Here is a 23742-nt window from a genome sequence, read left to right on the forward strand (position 1 = left end):
ATGCTGCTTGGCAGGGCTTCAGGTAGAGCATAGCAGCTGCAATGCTGGGAACCTGCTCGTTCATGATATGCAATGTATTGGCTTAGCACAGCGTGCAGATTGGGTCACTGAAGACCCTGAGTGCAGGCACATGTCTAAGCATATTTAAATGTACTTTGTAAAATGAAAAGTGGTTCTTAGCCTTGTACCCTTCATCAAATCCTACCCGCTGTCTTCCAGTAGAGATATGCATCCTCTTAACAGGGTATTTTTCACATAAAGTGGGTTTCTGATTCAGGGGTCACTGTGGGTAATAAAAGACCTATCAAATTCTCTTCAGTCCCATTCCCACCCCTTTCTTAATGCTGAAAGAGGAGTAACCGTGATTCTCATGATAATCTAAGCCAGGGCTAATTGGTGAATGGAGTATGACCTCCTAAAACAGGACCTTTAAAAGAATATAAAATAAATAGTAATGCTCTGACACAGAAAAAAGCGATCTAACTAATTTAAGCCTAAGGCCAACTTGGAAACAGACAGTCTGATGGAATCATTACTGGCAAGTTAGTAATGGATAATTCTGTAAAGAAACAGCACCCCCCCTTCCCAGACTGTACGTGGTATGGTTGTGGTTGGCATAACAAATGTGTGTGTGTTAGAATTGCTTATTAATACAGTATGCTTTTTTAATAATATGTTTTTAACCCTTTTTTAAAAGATTTTTTAAAGCTTTTTTAAAAAAATGTTTTTAACATTGTTTTGTTTTAATGTATGTTAAGGTCTGTTTTTATGATGTTTTAAAGTGTTTTGAGTACTTTTGTTTGCAGCCCTGGGCTCCTTCTGGGAGGAGGGCGGGATATAAATCAAATAATAAATAAATAAATAATAAATAAATAAATAAATAGCAAGTTTAGTTAATAGTTGATACATAAGGAAAATTAGCTGCACCATGTTGAAAGGAGAAACTTAAAGCACAATCCCACATGGGCTGGCTCAGAAGCATATCGTGACATACTTCTGAGGACACATGCTTATTATCATGATGTTAAAAGAGTCATGACAACATTTGTTTCTATGTTGTGATTACAAGAAAAACAGATAATCCTGTTTTCCTAACCGCAATTGCAAAGTGTTTTTATTTAGAAATAGCTTTTCACTCTAAAGGACAGTTTGCATTTGTGATAGCATATATTTAAATGATAAATGAAAAATGCATGTCCATACATTCAGGTGACTTTTTAGATTATAAAATTACTGAAAAAATTAATTGGCTGCCAATTTGCTACCAGGCCAGATTTAAGGTTTTAGTATTGGCTTTTAAACAACGCAGGACCAGGTTTCCTGAGAGAACGCCTTCTCCCATACAGTCCAGTCGTCTTCAGAAGACCCTCTTAGCTGTGCCACAACCTAAAGATGTCTACCTGGGAACAACCAGAGAGAAAGCCTTTTTTGTAGTGGCTCTTGTACTCTGGAATTGCCTCCTCCCTGAAATAAGGCATACCTCAAGACTGTTACAGGTTGGATGGATGCTGAAGACCTTTTTGTTTACCTTGACTTTTGCTGGTCTGTGATGCCTACCAATATGGTTGTTGTTTATCTGATTCCTGATTTCCCCCCCTGATTTTAATCATATTGTATATTTTGTATTTGTATTTCTTAAGATTGTGCACTGTATGGAAAAGCTTGCTTGACAGACACTGTATAAATATTTTTGATAAATAGTTGATTTGATGTTGCAAATCTATTTTATTTCCTTCCCTTTAGAGAGCAGGTTCGGTTCAATGGATTTGGAATTTTTGTATTCATTGTTTATCCGGGGGCATTTGTTGATCTATTCACCACCCACTTGCAACTCATTTCTCCAATCCAGCAACTAAGAATATTTTGTGCAGGTAAATAAGTTGCCATTGTTAATGTTGAAGCATAACTTGTGTTGCAGATGCAAAGTGCAAGGATGGTTTTTTATGCAGTATGTTTTTACGTGTGAACCTTTTTGCTTTCAGAAGTGTGATGGTGGCCACTGTTTGAAACTTGATGCTTATCTCACCTAAATCCTGAATCTTACTTCATTGCTTTCAGTAGAATTGCTAGTTTGATAATTTCAGTCTTGTAGGGATGGCTGAAGGTATTTGTTTGGCCGTCTTGCAGAAATTAAGGGACATGCCAGTGAATGAGAGGTGTCTCATTTCCATCTTCTTAGGTTACCAATCTGGCCTTTTAATGGATCCTGCATAGCTACATGTTTTCCCTGGATTTCAACATAATATTTCAAGGAAATATTTTTTTCTGTCAATGGCTGCATTCCCTTGAGGGTAATCTGTTGCACGTGTTGGTACTGGGTGGAGCCGAGTTTAAAAATGTTCTGGATTAACTCATCCAGAATAAAGACTGCCCTGCTTCAGTTTTACCTTGGGTACTTCAGATTAGAATTCCTAATCCTATGTAGGTCTACTCAGAATTAGACTGGACTTGATGAGGTTACTGTCAAAATAGTATACAGAGGATTGTGTGTGTGTGTGTAGCAGACCAGTGCACCTACTGTTCTGGAAAGTAAGTGAAAGCAGTTCCTAATTCCTTTCTGACTTCAGTGTGCTACACACACAGCAGAAGCCTACCTATTTGTTCTTAGCGTTATGTGCAAACTATATTGGTGTTTCTCAGCTGTGGCCGTTAAGAGTCTCAGCACAACTGTTTTCAAACAGTTGGGAGAAACACTTCTTTCTTAAAACTTAAGGAAAAGGTTTTTTAAAAAATATATCAAATGAAAACTGCCCCTTCCAATTATTCTGAAACGACCATAGAAAGAAGGAAAAATGCTTCAGAAGCCAGGAAAAATAAGGAGGAAATAAACAGGAAAGAAGGAACACTGATGGGAAGGAAGAATGGGGCAGTTTCAGAAGGCACCAGGGGTTGCATAATATGATTATTGGTTTGATGGCTCTAGACATCAAGCCTGATGGATAGAGAAATTATAAGGCCCTTTGGCTAGTAAGCCAACGCATCACAAAACTTTATGGAAATATTTAGTGTAGCAGCGCAACTGAGGACAGAATTTGTTACCTTTCTCCTTGTCTTCCTACAAGTGAAAGATGGATCTACTCTGCCTTGTTGAAAAATAAGCACACACAGAGCTTTCTAAGGATATTATATTTTTGCTGTCATTGAGCTAGAGTTTTCTGTTGCCAAGCAGTCAGTTCTTCTGATTCAGCAACAGCAGATGTGCATATACATCAGCATTTCCCAATTGGGTGCCCTGCAGATGTTTTGGACTACAACTCCCACTAGTCCTAGAGAATGACTCATGGAAATTGGGTACCTAAACATCTGGTGTAGGTTAATCCTTTTATGAGCATACAAGGTGCTGCAGATTGGTAGGATCTCTATCTATTTTCCCACCTAATCCTAGCATGGATTGAGAGATCCTCCATAGAAGTAACCTGCTATGCTTGTCAAGTTCCTGCCACCTTCTCCCAGGTGCAGAGCAAAAAGGAAACTAGTTGCCTCTTTCTTCTTCCTAATGATTATCTGTTTGGTGGGGAAAAGGCAGGAGGCAGATCTAGAAGTGCTCCTGGGCTGTGTCCCTGCACTCCTTCAAGCTTCATATATCAGGGTCTATAATCAAAACTATGAATGTTGTGGACAACATGTGCATTTTTAAGTTATCACCATGTAGCACTATAAGAACAATAATAGCAACTATGGGTTTTTCATTAAAAAAACAGACATGCTTATTGTGGAACACAATCTGTCTTGCGAATTGAAATTGACCGTTAAAAGCAAAATTGTTGGGATGGTTTCAAATGGAAAATAAAATTGCTCAGTTCACCCATTTAATTTGAGCTTTTGTGAATATTTTACTTACGAGTGAGGAGGATTAGTGTTCTGGCTGAATTTATGTGCCAATTTAGTTTTAAAATGTGATTTAAAACACTCTAAGGACAAGCTTTTTTTATATTATTATTAAAGCAATGGAAATGTAGACAAATCCTTAGCTACACGGTTATAAACAGGCCGGTTTGTTTTACTTTCTTCATGGCAACTCAAAACCTCAAGGAAATCCCAAGAAATAAAAAGGTTGACTGATGCACAAGGACGATGTAATACCATATTCACAGCTAGCATCTATCATCAGGTTTAATTACTTTTGTCTTCTCCAATAACTTGTTGGTTGAAATGTGAAACAAGAATTACACTTCCAGCCAGAAAAAATATTATATGAAAAAGAAGGGCGTGCTAATGTGATTTGTGATACTCTCTTTGTTGACCTTTCACAACGTGTATTGGTAGGGCGAGGCTTTTTGTTTGTTTTCTTTTGCGAGACTATATTTGCAAAAAGAAATTGCAAAGCAAAACTGTACCATGCCAAGCAAGGATTGCTTACATGTGGCCTTCCAGATGTTTTTGGACTACAACTCCCGCCATCCCTGACCATAGGCCATGCTTGCTGGGGCTGATGGAAGTTTGAGCCATAAAACATCTGGAAGGCCATTGGTTAGCCTCCTCTGAAGTAGGGCCATTCTGTTTATATTGAACCCTTTTGCTACAGCAATTTTAGCACTTACCTGAAAGCAAGCCCCATTAAAATCAGTTCTGTAGTAGTAGTAATAATAATTATAATACTTAGCACTTATTTGTAGCAATTTGTAGCAACTTGTATGGATGGCTCCATGTCAGTGGAGCATTGGAATCTGCTCTGAGTTTTAGTCCAAACTTTCAAGAAGCTGTCCAAGGCCTTGTAGCTCCTTGAAAGACCTAAAACTCAGAGTGGATCCTACTGCTCCACTGACATGGAGCCATCAGCCGCCTGACATGGAGCCACCAGTCTCTGCTGATGGGTGGTAGCAAATGCACTTGTTCTGTTAGGACAAGGAATTATGCTTGTGCAACAGACCTCCTCCCTTCTCTTCCACATGTGCCCTTAACGCTTTCCAAATCTGCTCCAAATTTGGGGGAAAACCCCAGAGCAGATTTAGGGTGAGGAGGAGGAAAAGTTCTGTTGTGCAAGGATAAATCCTTGTGCTAATGAAACAAGTGACTTAGTATACTTTGTATACAAGCCTATATATATTAATATATATTCACTAACATGAACAACAACCCTGTAAAGTAGGTTCGTGTTATCCTTTCCACATTGCAGATGGGGACTGAGGCTAAAAGATATGGCTTGGGCAATTGAGTGAGGTGAGATTTAAACAAGTAACTTTCTGGCTCATGCTCTTGGTTTCTACAGCAATCCAGTTCTCAAATAGACTTCCTTTTCCAAATAAACATATGTAGTGTTGTGTAGTAACATATGAAATTTCCATATCCGTGCCCTTGTTAGGGCTGGATTGGTTCTGCATGAAGGAAACAGCTATGGCATCCAAAAGTGATGAAAGTATGCAGTTTTTATTGTTAGCCCTTGCTATTTATTCTGTCCTTCTAAACAATGTTCTGCTGATGTATTGAAAGTCATACAATCCCTTTTACAGGATTAACTTGGGCTGCTCTATTCATTCATTCACACTTTAATCTTGCCACTTGGGATACTTTATCACTTTTATATTGCCAGCACAGCGATCACCCCTTTGTGTTTGAGGCTGTATTGGATCCCATTTATTATTTGGTCTTTCGTACTGTTGCCTTGTGCATTGTTTATTAAGCACTGTGTGGCATTGACTTTGGAAGGATTGCCAGGTACAGCCCTAATTACAGGTGACATTTTACAGCACAGTCCTAACCAGTCTACCCAGAAGTAAGTCCTGTTGAATTCAATGGGACTTAAGCCCAGGTAAGTAGGGTTAGGATTGTACAGTCGTGGTCTCTGAGATCTTAACTTTATATTAAGTCTTGAAGCAGAACTTATATGGTTTATTCTTCTGTACTTAACAGTGTGTCAATGTAGAAAATTTAGAAACCGGTCATATATTAAGATTCTGTTTCATCTGTTGTTCCTCGCATAGTTAGCCAGTATTTGAGTTTTGCTTTTCTTCTGTCTTTGTAGGAGTCTGGCATAACTTTGTGCTTGGAGTTGCAAGTCTTGTGGTTCTTTTCTTCCTGCCAGCTATTCTTTTTCCATTTTATTACACTGGCGCAGGGGCACTTGTCACTGAACTCACCGAGGTAAGATCCATGAATCACTCAGTGTTTAGGAAGAATATTCTGTAATCTATGAAGTCAAATTCTGCAGTTCTTCTTGCCTATCCAAAAGTATTCATGTGCTGGAAAATTGCTTCTTTGGTAGCGATGGACGTGGAGCCCGTGGGGCTGGGTGAAATTATTCATCCTTTTCTGTAACATGGTACTAATTGCTAATTTTTCCACTTGATCTGTTCAAAGTGTCCTAGAGTCTGAAAGGGTATGCTGCTATAACTGTAGCTTCCTTAGATAATTCATAGTAATGATAAATCCTGGTGCTAAGACTATGGATGAATAGCAGACAGCATAATGGGACTGTGCCAATTCCCTCTGGCCGAGTCGCTGCTGCGTATTGGGACCGGGGGGGAGGTGCGGGGGGGGAAGTTGCTACAGTGCATTAATGTGAAAACCTTAAGATTGTGGGATATCAAATTAGAAGTCTTCATAAGTAAAGCAAAGGGCCTGAAAAAGAAACACCCCAGCAGAATCAGATACGCATCCATTCTAGTCCATTTTGCAAGGTAAGATATTGTTTAGGTGTGTTTCTTGGGGCATTTGGAGGTAAATGGCACAAAAACTGATACCAAAATGGACTTTTTCCTGTTAAGGCATTTGGATAACTGAGATGCAGCATCTCATCTTCTGTATAAGTTTTTGGTTTTTTCTTCATATCTTACTATGAAAGATTACTATTGCTAGTTCATGAAATCCACAGTGTATGTTGTATCTGTCTGCACATCTATAATGCTATTTGCTTTTTTAAAAAATATATTCTGTGTTCTATATTTGGGAAGAACGGCAAGAGATTTAAGAGATCTAGGCACTATTCAGGACAGGGTGCATACAAGTGTTTCAGCTTAATATTTGATTGTATTTAGGACTCTCCTGCTAATGGGCCCAGAGGCCTTTTTGTTGGCGATCTTGTTACCAGTCTGCAAGACTGTTCAGTTCATAGCGTTGAGGACTGGAATTCCTGTCTGAGAAAGATCTCTCTGAAGCCACAAACAGGCTATTGCATGAAGACATCAGTACTACAACAATTAAGCTACCCATCTAGAGGTATAGTTGTTTCTATACATTTTTAGGACCCACCCTATTCCTGTAATTTGTAATTTATTTTTAAACAGTTTTTAATATTGAATTTTAAATAGTTGTACCCTGCCCTGGGATCTTATGGTGAAGGGTGGGTAAGAAATCAAATATAAAAATACATTGTAGGTTATTATTAGTAATTTTAAGGATTACATTTAATTATGTTTTAATTGACTAAAAAGGTGCCCCCTCATTATTTGGTTAACAGACTTTTTTTAAAAAAAGGGTTTTTTAAGTACAAGTTTTTATAAATTGAAGATGGAGAAGCACTATTTTAAAACAGGAATTCCCTCCTGTGTGAGAGAATGTGAAATGCTTCTTTTAAAATGATGCCTGGTGTGATACATGTGTGAATTGTTTTATAAACAAAGTATCCACTTTCTTTAGAATATTTCCCCCTTCAGTGAATATATGGACATTTAATCAGTTGATTGATTCATCTTGATTAATTGACTGAGAGTTGTTAAATCATGTGACTACATGCTGGTCCTTTATTTATTTATTTATTAATTAAATTTATTAGTCGCCCATCTGGCTGGTTGTCCAGCCACTCTGGGCGACGTACAAAATAAAAACATACAAATACATTAAAACATTAGAAATCTCAACAACAATAATAAAACCTAACCCACCCCAAAAGACTGCCTGAAGAGCCAGGTTTTCAAGGCCCGGCGGAAGCTCATCATAGAGGGAGCATGGCGGAGATCATTTGGGAGGGAATTCCACAGAGTGGGGGCCACAATTGAAAAAGCCCTCCCCCTAGTTCTCACCAGTCTAGCTGTTTTAACTGGTGGGATAGATAGGCGGCCTTTTGAGGCTGATCTTGTCGGGCAGCATCGCTGCTGATGCTGGAGGCACTCCTTCAGATAGACTGGGCTGAAACCGTATAGGGTTTTAAAGGTCAGAACCAACACCTTGAATTGGGCCCGGAAAACAACCGGTAACCAGTGCAACTCCTTTAGCACTGGAGTGATGTGAACTCGCCGACAGCTGCCTTTAAGCAGGCGAGCTGCCGCATTCTGTACCAGTTGCAGCTTCTGGACCGTCTTCAAGGGTAACCCCATGTAGAGCGCATTACAGTAGTCTAGGCGAGAGGAGACCAGGGCATGTACCACCGATGGGAGCAGATGATTGGGAAGGTAGGGGCAGAGCCTTCGTATCAGATGGAGTTGATACAGCGCTGCCCAGCTCACAGCCAAGACCTGAGCCTCCATGGACAGCTGGGAGTCAAGAATGACCCCCAGGCTGCGGACCTGGTCTTTCAGGGGCAGTTGTACCCCATTGAGCACCAGGTCAACATCCCCCAACCCTCCCTTGTCTCCCACAAACAGTACCTTGGTTTTGTCAGGGTTCAGCTTCAGCTTATTCCTTTCCATCTAGCCACTCACCGACTCCAGGCACTTGGACAGGGTTTCTACAGCCAACCTCGGTGAAGATTTGAATGAGAGATAGAGCTGCGTGTCATCTGCATACTGGTGACACTGCAGCCCAAATCCTCTGATGATAGCCCCCAGCGGCTTTATATAGATGTTGAACAGCGTTGGGGAGAGGATGGAACCCTGTGGCACCCCACAAGTGAGAGGCCAAGGATCCGAAACCTCATCCCCCAATGCCGCTCTCTGGTACCTATCAGAGAGGAAGGAACGGAACCACTGCAGTACAGTGCTCCCTATGCCTAACCTCTTCAGGCGGTCCAGAAGGATACTGTGGTCAACGGTATCAAAAGCCGCTGAGAGATCCAGGAGGACGAGGAAGGTGCATTCGCCCCTATCTAACGCTCTCCTCATATCATCCACCAAGGCGACCAAGGCCGTTTCAGTCCCATGTCCAGGCCTGAAGCCTGATTGAAATGGATCCAGATAATCCTCATCCTCCAAATGCACCTGCAACTGCTTCGCCACTGCTTCCTTGACCCTAACAATAAAGATAAGATTTGAATCATGTGACTGCCCTAGTTCTAGTTGCTCAGTTCTATAGCTTATGGCGTAATGATGGCGTTAACCTTTAAAGCCCTGAGAAGCTTGGGACCTGGGTACTTTTAAGGATCACCTTCTTCAATATTATGTTCCTGCTTGCATTCTCCGAACATCATCTTAGGCTGTGCTTCAGATTCCTCCACCCTGTGAGGCACAGCTGGCAGCAACCACAGGGTAAAGGCATTTCTGAGGTGATGCCTACCCTGTGGAAAACCTTGCCAAGGCAGTTGTGTTGGACTCCATCACTGTACTCTTTTAGGCTGATGGTTAAAAAAAATGGCCTTTGGCTGATTCTTTTTTCTGGTTTATCTCTAATGTTTTAGTTCTGATGGCTATCCTGGAATTTGTATTGGCGTTTAGGTGTTTATGTTAATATTTTGATCTTGTGATCAGGGTTGGAATGGGAGTTATTATATATTTTAATAATTATTGTGATCCTGGATTTGTCTTCAGTTTCTGTTGAAAATTAGTTTTTAAACTATTTAAATAAACACTGTGCATATCGTGCCTGTCTAGTGGATGCTTTCTTTGGCTGTCTGCTTAAACTGGATTAAAGCTAGATAACAAATTGATGAGTATTAGTAGACCAGTCCTGTGGTGTTAGTTTTATTTATTTTTTATTTATACGCTGTTGAAATGTAAAGTTGCCTAAGCTGTTTACAAAAAACATTATCAATATTAACATTATCAATAAAACAGTTTAAAACATTTTAAAGCAATTAAAACAGCTACTAATTAAAAAGATTAAAACAGATCAACATCTGAAAAGAATACAGCAAAGTCGCCTGCCTGATGTCAATAGGGAGGGAGTTCCAAAGAGTAGGTGCTGCCACACTAAAACAACAATTTCTTACAAGTGCAGAACCTTTGCAAAGGTATATATGAGAGCAAACTTTACCGTATTATTTTGACAATATTTCTCACCATGACATGAAGCTGTTGCAGGGGACTGCTATTCTTTTGAGGGGGACTGCATGGTGGTCTTTCTTTTCCCTGTGATTTCTGAAAATCTGATCATGAGTTGCATTTCTCTTTAGGTTTTAGAAGACTTGATGGTACTGTTGAATGTTGCAGTAACAACAGCCTCACGGACATCTGCTTTTCATACAGTAATAACCTAAACAGTCACCAGGTAAGTGACTAACAGTCAAGATCTGAACTGCACAAAGATACATGGTTAGCAGACACCACAAGTTCTGCTCTGAAATCTTGGATTTTGGCTTTCTAACTGAACTTGAAATATTAAACCAGTAGTACACGTATCACCCTTGTGACACAGTCTGTGTACTTGAGGAACTGAAATAATGAAAATAAATTAGTCGATGCTGATGACAGACATAGATCAAACTGATCAGTTCTGTGCTTTTACCCAGGAGATGCTTCCCATCCCACTTGATTCCTCTGACTATCCCCACATTTTAGGCTTGTCAAACGGAACAGAGATTGCCATTAATCAAGACTTGAGCTGTAGATAGAGGACAAGGTTAAACTGCTTAGTGTGGGCTTTTATCAAGATGTTGAAGACTTTCCAACCCGGACTGGTACAATAATTTTTTTTTCAGTGCTCATTTTTATCCAACCAATGATGTATGAATAGATTTAATGAACAGATTTCGAAGTATGGGCAGGGTGCTCTTTGCCTTTTAGCTCTTTTTGTGTTTGCCCCATTTCTTTCCTGCTTTTTATTGCTTGCAAAAAAGAGAGAAGTCTAGTGTTCTCCCTGTTTGTTGTTTATTATGTATATTGCTAATTTAAATGTTTTAAAAATAGTAGAGATATACATCAGTTCAGTTTCAAGGACGTTACACATTAGGATTGCTTAATATTCGAAGTATCTTTACATAACTCCACATATCTTTACATAACTATATGAATCCTGTCCTGCATGCAAGAACTGTACAAACACGTGCAGAATGCAGTGGCTAGGTTGATCAGGGTGGCTTCCTCCTGCATGCATATAATGCCTCTGCTGAGAGAGCTAAACTGGCTGCCAGTTAGCTACTGAACCAAACTGAAAGTTCGAGTACTGATTTTGAAGGCATTAAACAGCTTGGGACCAGGTTTTCTGAGAGAATGCCTTCTTCTGTATAGACCAGCAGAGCCACTATGAGCTGTGGAAGATGCCCGATTAACCACACCTCAGCCTGCCATGCCCATCTTACACTGGTGCAGAGGACTTCCTTTTTTCATGGTTATGCCTATCTTATGGAACAGTTTCCCTGTGGAGATCAAGCAGGCTGTGACTGTTGGACGTTTTTGCCAACAATTAAAACTGTACTTGTTTAACCTTGGCATTTCTCTGACCATTAATACCAGTTCCTGGTTACTGTGATTGATATTCTTAACTTCGTTTTATTGAGCGGTTTTAATGTAATATATTGTGGTGGTCATGGTTGTTTTTGTGAACTGCCTTGCTATTTCTTTTCAAAATGAAAGGCTCTTTATAAATTCTTTGAATAAATAAATATGAAGAAGACCTGTATACCTAGGAGTCCGTAGCTTAGTGTAAGTGGTAATGTATGACAGCTGTTCTCATTCTACATCTAGCTTGGTGAAGTCCAGGTTCGTTTAAAGAAGTCAAATGTAGTGAAAAAATGCTTGTAAATGTTCATAATCTCTAGCTGAATATTTATTCTAATATTTCAGGTCCAGTATGCCTGTCTGCCGGCACGGAAAGCTATTGAGGCCAGCCAACTTTGCCGAACTAATATGGATTGTCAGAAGGAGTTTGTTCCAAGTTTGTGTGTGACGCCTTCTCTAGAAAATCAAACTAGGCTCATTCGAGTGAAACATCTACCTCATATGGATATGCTATTTGTTGGACACCCACTGCACCTCCAGTATACAGGTTTGTATGATTTGGGGACTTTTTAAACAAAATTAAACATGTATGTACATAATATTCATAGGACAATTTGTTGGCACATCAGTGATGTAGCTTCTCTGGAATTCAGCCATAACCCCCCCCCCCCAGCACTTCGGCTGTGTGATATGGCAGAGTCCTTACTGGCTGTAGATGGCTTTTCAGACTGCTCCCTGATTCAGACTTGAAACTGAACTCCCTTGAGTACTTGCAGTAAATGAAGTTATGTAAGGCACAAGGACAGATTCTTATGAAACTTTCTGAACTTGCATATGTACTTATCAAAGTATAAAATATAACCTACTCAATCGTGAAGAATGCTTGAGCATAGAATTAGCTTGATTTTTAATCACATGCAGCTAACTTAGATGGGGCAACCTGGAAAGGATTGGGGCCACTGCTTCAAAGGTCTTTAAATTTTAAAGAAATATGTGCCTTATTCTATAAGCATACCTTTCATAACTGATGGTACAAATAATCTATACTTGGTTATGTATAAACAGATAATGCATGGCTCAGATATCTGAAAATATTGCTACCTAACATTTAAATAAATATGTCTTCACATCACGCTTTGATTTGGCCTCTATAGGCTATCTTTGTTTAACTTGTTTCTGTAATTTTTTGAAATCCTAATGTCTTAATAAAGTTTGCTGGGTGCTGACCCATGACAGGGCCTTTTTGATGACAGTTCCTCATTTGTGGAAAGCCCTCTGGTGAGGCATATCTGCCTCCTTCGTTATTGTTAACATTCAGAATGAATTTAAAAACATTCCTGTTTTCCCAGGATTTGAGGGCTGAAAGAAAATGTTCCTGGAACTTTGAAATTATTAGCTGTGAGGATATGTATTTGTTTTTAGATGTTCTTAATGTTATCAAATGTTTTTAATGGTTTTTTTTAACTTATTTTATTTTTAATTGTTTTCCTGCTTTGTTTGTTGTCCTAGCTCCTTTGGGAGGAATAGCAGGATAGAAATCTAATAGATAAATAAAAAAAGAAAAGAATTGAGCCCTGATTCTGGCAGAAAATTATAATCTTAATCAGACTTCTCTGAATAAATATTGAAATCAAACTATTTTCAGGGTACGCCTTTAGGTTTGAAAACACATCTCAAAAGAGCAGGGATAATGCTTTATCAGAACACAACAATGTGGCTTTTTCCTTCTCGCACTTTCACCTTCCTTACAATTATACTGCAGTCTGGACTTTCCTGTCTAGCTTGAGGTGAAACTCTGGCACAAAGTAAAATTAGGAGTATTAACACAATGAGCAGTTGGAATGGAATCCATTTCCTGTTTATGGCTGCCTTTTCTGCTGTCATAACTATGTCTGTGGTACTTCAAATAAGAGTACAGTCTTTGATAATAAAGAGTACAGTTATTCAATTGTAAAGTAATGACAAACACACCATATGTTTAGGCCTAACGTCTTCATAAAGTAGACCCCATTTATGTATGACTACGTAATCAATGAAAAGAGATATTGTACAGACTTAATAGTTGTCAATTGCCTTGGTGATAGTGTGGGGAAACAAAAGCTGTATTTATCATGAATGAAAGATCAGAAATGATACATGTTTGTATTGTGTCACAACCCTCTTCACCTTCATAACAAGCTTATAAAACTTTTTTTGTTCTTTGTTAAGTGAGTCTCAGCAGTTTTGTGCCTCGACACAGCTTTCTCAGTATCGACCTACCTGTGGTGATGGAAACATTTTGCAAGTATCCTTTGATATTTGTGTCAGCTTTTATAGTACTTATTTATGAGTATCTCCAATGCATAAGAGGATCTCCAAGGATGATAATTTTTTTTAAAAAAAAGAAATTGTTCTTATCTAGGTTGTGTTGATTTAGGTTTTTTAAAAAAAAGGTTTATTAAATGTATACATCACGTCCCACTAAGCAAATTCTGAAACTATATACTTGGCCCTTTAAGGGCTGGGAGGTGTTGGCTGCTTTAACTTGACCATTGGCAACAGTTGATGAAGCCTTATTGAGAAGTGAGAAGAGCCTTGTAATTCTGTGCACAGCCATGACTTTTCCCTATGTTGTAGTAGTGCTCAATTAATTGCCCTAGCTCAGTTATGGAGAACCTCTAGTCCTCCAGATTGTTGGACTCCAATCCTATTATTCCTGACCATTGCCCATGCAGGAATTCATGGGAGTTGGAGTCCAATAACATGTGGACGGCCGCAGGTTCCCCATCATTGCTGTAGCTGCTCTAACTGTTGAAACTGAAGGCCTTCTAAAATTTGACTAAATAGTTCATATGTACATGGCTGCTACACATGCTCAGTCCTCATTGGGCTTTTTGGGGGGGTTCCCTGGCCTTAGAATTTGTTCCAATATATGCAATCTTGGAACCCTCCCCGAAACCCCGCTAATCTCTGTCTTTTGTGTGTAGATGATCCTATTTTGGCTACCTAAAGAATGGCTCCCAAATAATGAGATTGATAGTATATATCAGGTGTAGGGAAACTTTGGTCCTCCTGATGTTGCTGAACCACAACTCCCATCATCCCTTGCTGTTGGTCATACTTGCTGGGGCTGATGGGAGTCGTAGTTCAGCAACATCTGGAGGGCCAAAGGTTTTCCATGGCTAATATATATAATTGATAAGCCTTTAACTTAAGGACAAGGGAAGTGTGGTGGGAGTATAGGAAACATTGAGTAAAAATGTTGAAGGTCATTTTCAAAAGTTGTTGAGTGATGCTGAGGTGACATCATCATACATATTTGTGGAAGTATATATTGTTGAGGAAAGATTAAAATATTGTGTGGGTGATACTTCCTGGGTTTTTAATTTTTTAAAATTTGTTCTTTTCTGTTACCATTCTATCTCTAATGTGGACAATGAATACAATTTCTGTTAATGCAGTGTGTGGTGAAATACTAACTTTCCAAAATTTAGAATCTACTGTATCTTATATTTTTATATAAGAGTGCAATCTTATTCATGCCCCTTAACTAATTTTTATCGAGGTACCTGATTTCTCTCTCTGGAGCACTCGCTGTCATCAATGCAGTCCCCTGTTTTGCTTTGGATGGTCAATGGATATTAAACTCTTTCCTGGAAGCTACTCTCAGCAAGTTGGTTGTTGAAAAACAAAACAGGGAGCTTGTTGGTTTTTTAATTTTGCTCTCTGGCAGCACACTTTTGGCTGCCAATGTAGCACTAGGACTTTGGGTTGTGACAGCACGATAGCATTTTAATTAATTTTGATAATTTATGCTAGCTACATAGAAAATAGTGAAAAGGTGTGTGTGAGTGTGTGGCGGGAGAAAGAGAGATAGCTTTAATCAAATTACTTTACAAGAAAGATGACTATCCTGTGAGCTGTTAAGTAATTTGATGATTGTGAGCTTAAAGGTTAAATTCTTCTTTTATTATTTGTGAAAACTGCATTGAAAAAGGAGGATTAGAGTAAGACTTGCTTTATTTTGATATTCAAACACGGTGGTTATTTAGTGTTAACCTCTTGTATGCTAGAAGGGATGAACTTTTGCTCTTTACATCTTTGATTCCAAAAAACGGTCACTTGTGGTAACTTCTGCCAAAAGCCTCTCCACAGGAAAAATACAGTCTTCTGAAAATGATATCAAATGTCACCTATACCATTTTCCAGCTGACTTGTCTCCAGTTTTATTATTCAGTTGTCTGCACACCATCAGCAGCTCCTTAAACATTTTTCCTGGGCCACGTAGCCTTGATTGGTTGTTTTCCAGACTAGAGACAAGGTTATGGTGAATTGGATGTGGCCTACAGGCCTTACTTAGCCAAACCATTATTCTGTCTTTTGAAAAGTATGTATATGGGACACAGGCAACCCGTACTCCCCCCCCCCAAAAAAAAAACTTTTTTAGTAAAGGTGTGATGGATGTATCAAGAACTTTCTGGAAGATAGCTGTACATTCCAGTTATGGCTAAAACATTTGGTTCCTACAATCATTCTTACTATTGAAGCAATATGGTTTGAGACTTGAAAGTCAAACATGTAGAGAAGATGACTGCATTTTGCCTGTTCAAAACTGAAACTTGCACATCTTGTGTGTGTGTGTGTGTGTGTGTGTGTGTACACAACACACACACAAACATGTCATTGAGAATCCTATCAAAATTTGTCTTCATCAGTAAACTGCTTCCATTTGTGTGTCTTTCTATTTTCCATATTTAACATAGATATTTCTAATCATACTATACAATTGTGGTCTCCCACTTGTGCATCAGACTTGACTGGTTCAAGTGGGACTTAGTCTTCTTCTTCTCCACCCTGCAGCCCCCTGTGCACCCTGAAACTCTGTTCCGGAGGGTTGGGAAACCCTCCAGAGCAGATGGGGATACGTATACAAGGGTTTGGATGAGGAAGGAGAGGAGAGGTAAGTCCCTTCTCATCAGCTGGTGGAATGTTGGATCTTGCCCACTGTGTAAGTTCCAGTGTCTATATTCTATCCATGAATTCTATTTTGCTGTGGAGTTGTGAATCAGCATAGCTAGAAGTGTCATAACGTTGAGGTATCCTTTGGATGTTCTCTGAGCCACTCACGGATAAGTGACTACGGCCGGGAGAACTTTTAAAAGGCATTCCAGCCATCACTGAAAGCTGTTCTTATGAATTTGAAAGGTTTGAGAGAAATATTGAATCCTCATTTTGTGCTTAAAATACACTGTTCAATGCTCTGTTCGTGAAGGAGGTTTCCTTCTCTTCTCTGAAAAGAAATGTTCTTTCTGGGTGTAAATAGGGATTTTCCTTTGCTTGCTTTGCAGATTTTCCCCCCTAGATGAAAATAGGCAACCCTTTGCTAAGAAGTTCTGGATTGTATCCAAACTGTGATCTTTTTTAATTGTTTCTGTTTGAACTGAATTGATAGGTTGATATTCACAATATCTTCTTTTTAAAGTTTTGTTTTCTTATCAATTTAGGTTTATATTTTAAAGTGTTTGCTCTAGGCAGATGGTGATTTGACCATGTTCCTCTATTTTATTACAGCATATATTGATCTGAAAAATATAATGGATGTGTTTATATGTTCAGATAACACTGGTCAACACTAATTTTATTGCCAATGATGTTTGATCGATTTTAGGGTAACTTTGTGTCGCTGAATATGGCATCGGTTTTGCTAGATTGGCTCTAGTTTTTGAGATAATGGATGCCCCCATTGAAAAACATAACAAATTCAAAAAATTTAATGGTCAGGCATAGCCTACCCACAAATGACATGGAAACTGTCTCAAATCATACAAGTAAACACATGAAATACCTAATGGCGTTGTATTCAGTACAATAACATTAAAACAAAGTAAGCTGATTCAGATAATTGCAATTAATGCATAGAAAAACGCTGTGTGTACGATTTTCTTTTATGTGGGGCATCAGGACAATCACGTTGGAGGCTCCAGCAGTAGTCTGCCATCATATGTCTGTCCCATCTGCTTTGATACCTTTCCTCCATCACCTTTATATCCTGATGGAACCTCTCCCCTTGTTCCTCACTAAAATCATCAAGATTATCCGGAAATCTGTCTAAGTGGCTATGGAGATAGTGTACCTTTATGCTCATATTAGTACCCAAATGTTTAAAGTTAGTGGGCATGTTTTGCACCAATTCTTCATAATTGTCTGCCTTGTGGTTACCCAAGAAGTTCTTGACAACTGAGACAAAACTGCACCAGGCAGAAGCTTCAACATCATTCATAAATTTAGTGAAATTCAAATCATTGACGAGTTTACGAATTTTAGGACCATCAAAGATTCCTGCTTTTAGTTTTTCCATAGTCAGTCCAAGGAACGTTCTACAAATGTATTTGAAGCAATCACCATCTTTGTCCAAGGCCTTAACAAATTGCTCCATCAGTCCAAGCTTGATATGGAGTAGTGGGAGAATGATTTTTTCTCTGACAACCAATGGCTTGTTAATGATGTTTGCTGCACCTACAGTCATGTGTTCCCTTGAAGGCCATGTCACTTTTTTCCAGTGATCTCGCTTTGCCCTACTATCCCACAAGCAGATGAAACAAGGGTACTTCGTGTATTCACTTTGCTGGCCAAGCAAGAAGTTCACCATCTTTAGATCAACACAAATAGACCACTGGTGCTCATGATAGCAGAGCTTCTGCAAGACCATTTTGATATTTTCATATTCTTCTTTAAGTTTTGTTGAGTGAGCAATTGGAAGAGATGCATAGCGGTTACCATTGTGCAATAAAACACATTTCAAGCTTCTGATGGAGCTGTCTATAAAAAGCCGCCAATCTTCTGGTCGATATTCCGGTAGTCCCACTTGGAGAAGAAGTCCAGTAATTGCAGTATACAAGTTCTTCATCTTGGCTGAAGTATGGAAGAAATCCCTCCTCTCTTGTCCGATAAGCTGTTATGTTAGCTTCCAGCTGAAGACAGTTCTTTTCCATTAGCCTGGATGCTAAAAGTTCAGATGCTTGCTTTGACAGACTGAGGTCTCGTATCAGATCATTGAGTTCCTTTTGGGAACTCAGGTGTTGAAAAGCTTTCTTTATATCCACTTCCAGGGCTACCGCCTGTGCTACACTCCACGTCCAGCATTTCTTCAACATCTGACAATGGAAGGTCAGGCAGTGAAGTAAACGCTGGTATGGGAACGTCTTTGCTGTGTGGCACAGGTCGCCTTGCTGAGTCCAAATCAGGATACTCCCACTTATGTTTCTTGTAGCGATTGAAGCCTTTCACATTCACAACACAAAAATAATCATCGTGATGGTTTTGCGGCTCTCTCCGCACCATAGGGACACCAAAGTGTAAACGTTTCCTTTCTCCATTTTTCCACTGTCGTAGGCACTCTACACAGGTTTTGCAAACCTTATGGGGAGCCCAAGACTTATCTTGATCTCCAAGCTTCACTCCAAAATAAGCAAGATATGCTTGTTTTACAAAGTCAGTGATGTTTTTTCTTTGTTTTTGCAGAGTGTATTCGCCACCAGGGCTGGCTCCAGGAATGCGGGGGCCCTTGGGCATTAGCCTGCCCCGGACCCTCTGCTTCCGTTCTGCGATCCAGCGGATCGCAAGACGAGCTTCGAACCGCCCGCCATCCCCAGCGCTTCACCTACCTTTCTCTGCTGTTCGCGCAGGGTTGCCATCAATAAAGATGGCGGCCGAGGTTTCTGTAAGGGACTGAAGCCTTTGCCACCATCTTGGTTGATGGCATGCAGCGTGCGCATTGCTGCCATCAACCAAGATGGCGGCAGAGGCTTCAGTCCCTTATGGAAACCTCGGCCGCCATCTTTATTGATGGCAACCCTGCGGGAACAGCAGAGAAAGGTAGGTGAAGCGCTGGGGATGGCGGGGTATGGCGGGCGGTTCGGAAGCTCGTCTTGCGATCCGTGGGATCGTGGAAGGGGAGCGGAGGGCCCCCCAGGGGCTCCTAGAGCTGCGGGGCCCTCGGGCCAGTGCACAACCTGGCCGCCCTTTGGAACCGGCCCTGTTCGCCACAAATGTAGCAGAATGCATTAGGATTGTTTAAGCAGCCTCTTCGTGACGAACTCATATTCCTCTTCAAAAAAAAAAAGTATCAATATGATATTATATGCAATGGATAAACTTGCAAAACAATGTTCAAGAATAAAAAGACAGACCAAACCCTGCTGCATATGTCAGCAGCTTCAGGTCGTATTGGGGTACAATCGTCATTTGAGGGGTATCCATTATCTCAAAAACTAGAGCCAATTCGGCAAAACTAATGTCATTTTTGGATTTAGCACCCCCAAAATACCCTAAAGTCAGTCAAACATCCTTGGCAACTAAAAAAAAATTTTTTTTTTGTTGGGCTGTGTAATTGGTGGGAAGTCTATTTTAAATATGTCATGCCACAAGAGCAGAATATACATTTAAATATAAAAATTAAGATGCCATTGCTAATTTATATTTCATTGTAAAAATCTGTATCAGATGGAAAAGTACAGTTTGATATTCAGAGAGATTGTACATAATTTAGACTGAAATCCTAGGCACACTTAATAGCCCCATTGAGTGAATGAGACTGTCTGCTGAGTACAGTAGTTTTATGATCACACTGCACAATTAATACTTAACTGGTCTCTTTAAGTGCCCAATCGTACTGTAAAGACTTCAGATGTAGTTAGAGTTAACATGTTTATTTCTATGGAATGATTGTGATGAATGTAACCATCTGATTAAATGTTTTCCTTGCTCTAGGTTTACAAAATAAACTTTTGATTTCGTTGGAAACACTGTTGTACACTGGCTTCACAGAAATGTTGCTTGTTTATAGACCTCAATATTGACAGTTTATGTCTGGACAATTGGCCCAATAAGGTGTAACATTAGATTTCCAAGGCCATTCAACACAGAGTTAGAAGTGATTTCAGTAGGCTTACATGTATCACACTCTTGAGTTAGTCTGTGTTAGATTTAGCTTGTGCAGTAAAACAAATTGTTCACCTTCTAGTATGAACACGATGCTGCTTTAGTGTTCTTTGTCAGAAAACTATTCAGCTTGAGCTGTGTTTTAGAACCCCTGTATTTAATGTGATCTCTACAGTCAGCCATAAGGTGCTTCTTGGTCAAGGCACAGTATCCAATTTATGTATGTGCAAGTCCTATTGGTATGAATGAAAATTGTGTTTGAGAACTCAGCTATGCTGTTTGCCACTAAAAACATTGGAACCGGTTCTAAGATAGGCTTTGGTTATCAAAAGAGATTTAAAATGTGAATGTACTGCCCTCAAGTCGATTCTGACTTATGGCAACCCTATGAATAGGGTTTTCATGAGGCTGAGAGGCAGTGACCGGCCCAAGGTCACCCAGTGCGCTTCATGCCTGTGTGGGAATTCGAACTCTGGTCTCCCAGGTCCTAGTCCAACACCTTAACCACTATAGCACACTGGCTCTCAAAAGAGATTTATGGTTGTTCTATTTACTGTTTTGACTTCTGGCTGAAGTTTAATAGCTGTTCTGTCCACATTTTACAAATAGCCACGAGCCAAGTATTATCTGTTACTCCTCTACAAATATTTAAATAATTTTCAATGCATATGCCAGTACTGGTATAAATTACAGTTATTCTGTTTAGGTGGTGGGGTTTCTGTTCATTTGTTTTTGTAAAATGGTGAAGGTCCAACAGTTTAAATGCCAGTGTTTAAAAAGGTAAAGAAAAAAAGAAAATCCAGTAATTTAAAAATGAAACAAAACACTGAGATCTCTATTTTGTTCTGCCTTTGAACTGCTGCTTTTCTGAAAAACAAAGTAATTAAATTTCTCTCTGATTCATAGAGGGTTTTACAGACAAAAGACCATTTGAAATGGTGTGCTGACTTCTCTAATAATCTTAGATATTTGACCTTGTAACTCACTTAAAAGAAACGATGTCTGCTGCTGATAGAATGTAATTGTTGTCTTGGCCCCAAGCAGTAACTAGCTATCCAAAGGAGTTTCAATAATTAACTAGTTTCCCTAAGCAGTTGACATACTTTGAATAATGCAAGATTTAAACTGCTTTTCAAGCTTCAGTGCTGTCTGCTCACATCAGTTTCAGTGTACTGGAGGAGGGAAGCTCAGGAGAGAAACATTCTGCAATGGAATAAATGTGAACCAAATGCTCAAACTGAACTTACATTATGAATAAACGCTAAGGATATTATGGCAAACCTGCCATCTCCATTGTGTCCTCAGGCAGATACAACCACAACAGTAAATTTATTTGGAGGCAAGTCTCAGTGGATTCATTGGGGCTTACTCCCAGATAAGAATGCATGGAGAGTTAAATAATTCATTTCTCGCTAGGAGACAAGTTCTGACAATGATCTCACTGGTAAGTTTCTGTCTGTTGCAGGCTTTCCACTTTTAATTCCTGATGTCCAGTGCCGAATTCTTATGCTGTTTAACAAGAACATGTCCAGTGGCCATTTTACCACATGGACCAAAACCAAGATTAAGATTTGCTAAGTGTGGAAAAGTGAATAAATATTATGTTGACTGGTTTGAAGGATAGCTGGACTAGATTTGATTACAGAGCCAGAGGTTTCCATGCTCCAATAGCCAGGGTTTTAATTACACATCTTTTAAAGCAAGTGATTAGTTTTAAGTATTGATAAATACTCCGTTTCTCTATTGTCACCTTGGATGACTGTTCTCACAAAAATCCCTGGACTTATCTGAAAGTGATTGCCAAGTAAAGTGACAATTGCCTCCTTTTTGTTTTGAATGTTGTAAATATTGCTAACGGCAGGAATTGTATTGTGTAGCTTTTATACTGCTCTTGAAAGCTGATGGTGTGGCAGGTATAAATGTGGTGCTCAAGGCATAAATATCTCCCATTTCCATGAAAGGTTTCTAGAAGCTGAAATAAAATGATTAAATAGCATTTAGTTGGTTCATAGCACTTTTTGAGACTGCCATTAGCACTGTAGGGTCCACATGTGGCTGTTTACCAAAGTTTTGCTTAGGTCAATAGTTTAGAAACTAGATATTCTTTGTCCTTTGGAAAAGAAACCATTGTGCTGTATTAGCATATGGCTTAGCTTTGGGATATTCTAGATTTAATAGAGCAGATCTCTTAAGCGACAGTGTCACACTCTTTATTAAATCAGGTATTGTTTTCCAAAATGAGTCTGGAATATTACTCTTTTAATATAATAAATGATAACTTGTACTGAAAGAATGATGAGTGGATCTTTAGAAGGATGGCTCTGCAAGATCAGAGTCAGGAAAAGCAAGATCCAGTGGTGGATAGCTATAAACAGGACTTTGTTTTAAGCAAAACATCAGATTAAAGCATTCCTTGGGAGATGAAACTGTATGTTCCAGAATAGCTGTGCCCATTTGGCTCATATCCTGAAAAGCATCATGTTAAAGACAGATTATAACTTTTGAGTCACGTATCCAAAAAAGGTCTTGCAGTCCCAAGGCCTAGAGGCATTCAGATGGGGGCCTGAAAGATGGTGCCAAGATATTGCAATCCCAAAAACCTTACAAGTTGGTCTTGCAATCCAAATAATATTGTGTGATGGTAATCAAAAGACTGAGCTGAGAGGATAAGAACTGTGGTGAGTGGCCATCTTTGTGTGAAACCTCTGCAGTGCCCCAAGAAGCAGTATGAATGATGCTTCACCATCCTCCCACTCCACCATCCCTCTGTGCTACTAAGCTAGCTGCTTAGTTAGACAGAGTAACAATCTTTGGTAACTGCATTGCTGCAGAGCGTGTATGATGGTTTTGTGTCACTGAGACCTCTTGAATAAATGAAATTAATAAATACTTTTGAAATCTTTTTGCACTTGTCCAGTCCAGGGTTGCATTCATGACAATAGTAAAGAAATTAAGGGTTGAATGGAAATCTTTGCACTCCTGCTATGTAGTCTTTTTCTGGGTTGAATTATCTGATAGGGTTAAGACAGTGTTCCTTCTCTTACCCACCCATCGCACTGGGCCACCAACAATATCTACCCAGTGGAAAGGAACATGAGAACAAGGGACAATGCAAACAAGAATAAATAAATAAAAGGCCTTGTAGTCTGCTGCAGCTGGACTCGCCACTCCTAGCCCCTAGGTCAGTGGACTCCAACTGCCTTCGGGAAAGGAACAGGAGAGAGCAAATGATACAGGCGAAGAAGGCATCGGAGCCTATTCCATCTGAACTGTCCTTCTCTGCTACAGGGCCAGCGGATACCAATTGCACTATGGAAGGGATCATGATGATGCATTTTGATATAGTTTTATTGTGGGT

General features: G+C 39.6%; 1 protein-coding gene across 4 annotated transcripts in view; it reads left to right on the forward strand.

Moving 5' to 3' along the window:
• The window catches only part of MBTPS2 (membrane bound transcription factor peptidase, site 2), a 129936-nt gene extending 110810 nt beyond the window's left edge, over window positions 1–19126 (forward strand). For all 4 annotated transcript variants that reach the window (XM_061627290.1, XM_061627289.1, XM_061627291.1 and 1 more), the window contains exons 5-11: window positions 1744–1871; window positions 5963–6081; window positions 6975–7155; window positions 10202–10296; window positions 11811–12012; window positions 13674–13749; window positions 15010–19126. In XM_061627290.1, coding sequence (XP_061483274.1) covers window positions 1744–1871; window positions 5963–6081; window positions 6975–7155; window positions 10202–10296; window positions 11811–12012; window positions 13674–13749; window positions 15010–15232 — 1024 coding nt within the window. In that variant the 3' untranslated portion in view covers window positions 15233–19126. The remainder of the gene's footprint in view (window positions 1–1743; window positions 1872–5962; window positions 6082–6974; window positions 7156–10201; window positions 10297–11810; window positions 12013–13673; window positions 13750–15009) is intronic.
• The last annotated feature ends 4616 nt before the right edge of the window (window positions 19127–23742 follow it).

The sequence above is a fragment of the Rhineura floridana genome, chromosome 5, assembly GCF_030035675.1.
Source record: "Rhineura floridana isolate rRhiFlo1 chromosome 5, rRhiFlo1.hap2, whole genome shotgun sequence".
NCBI classification, from domain to species: Eukaryota; Metazoa; Chordata; class Lepidosauria; order Squamata; family Rhineuridae; genus Rhineura; species Rhineura floridana.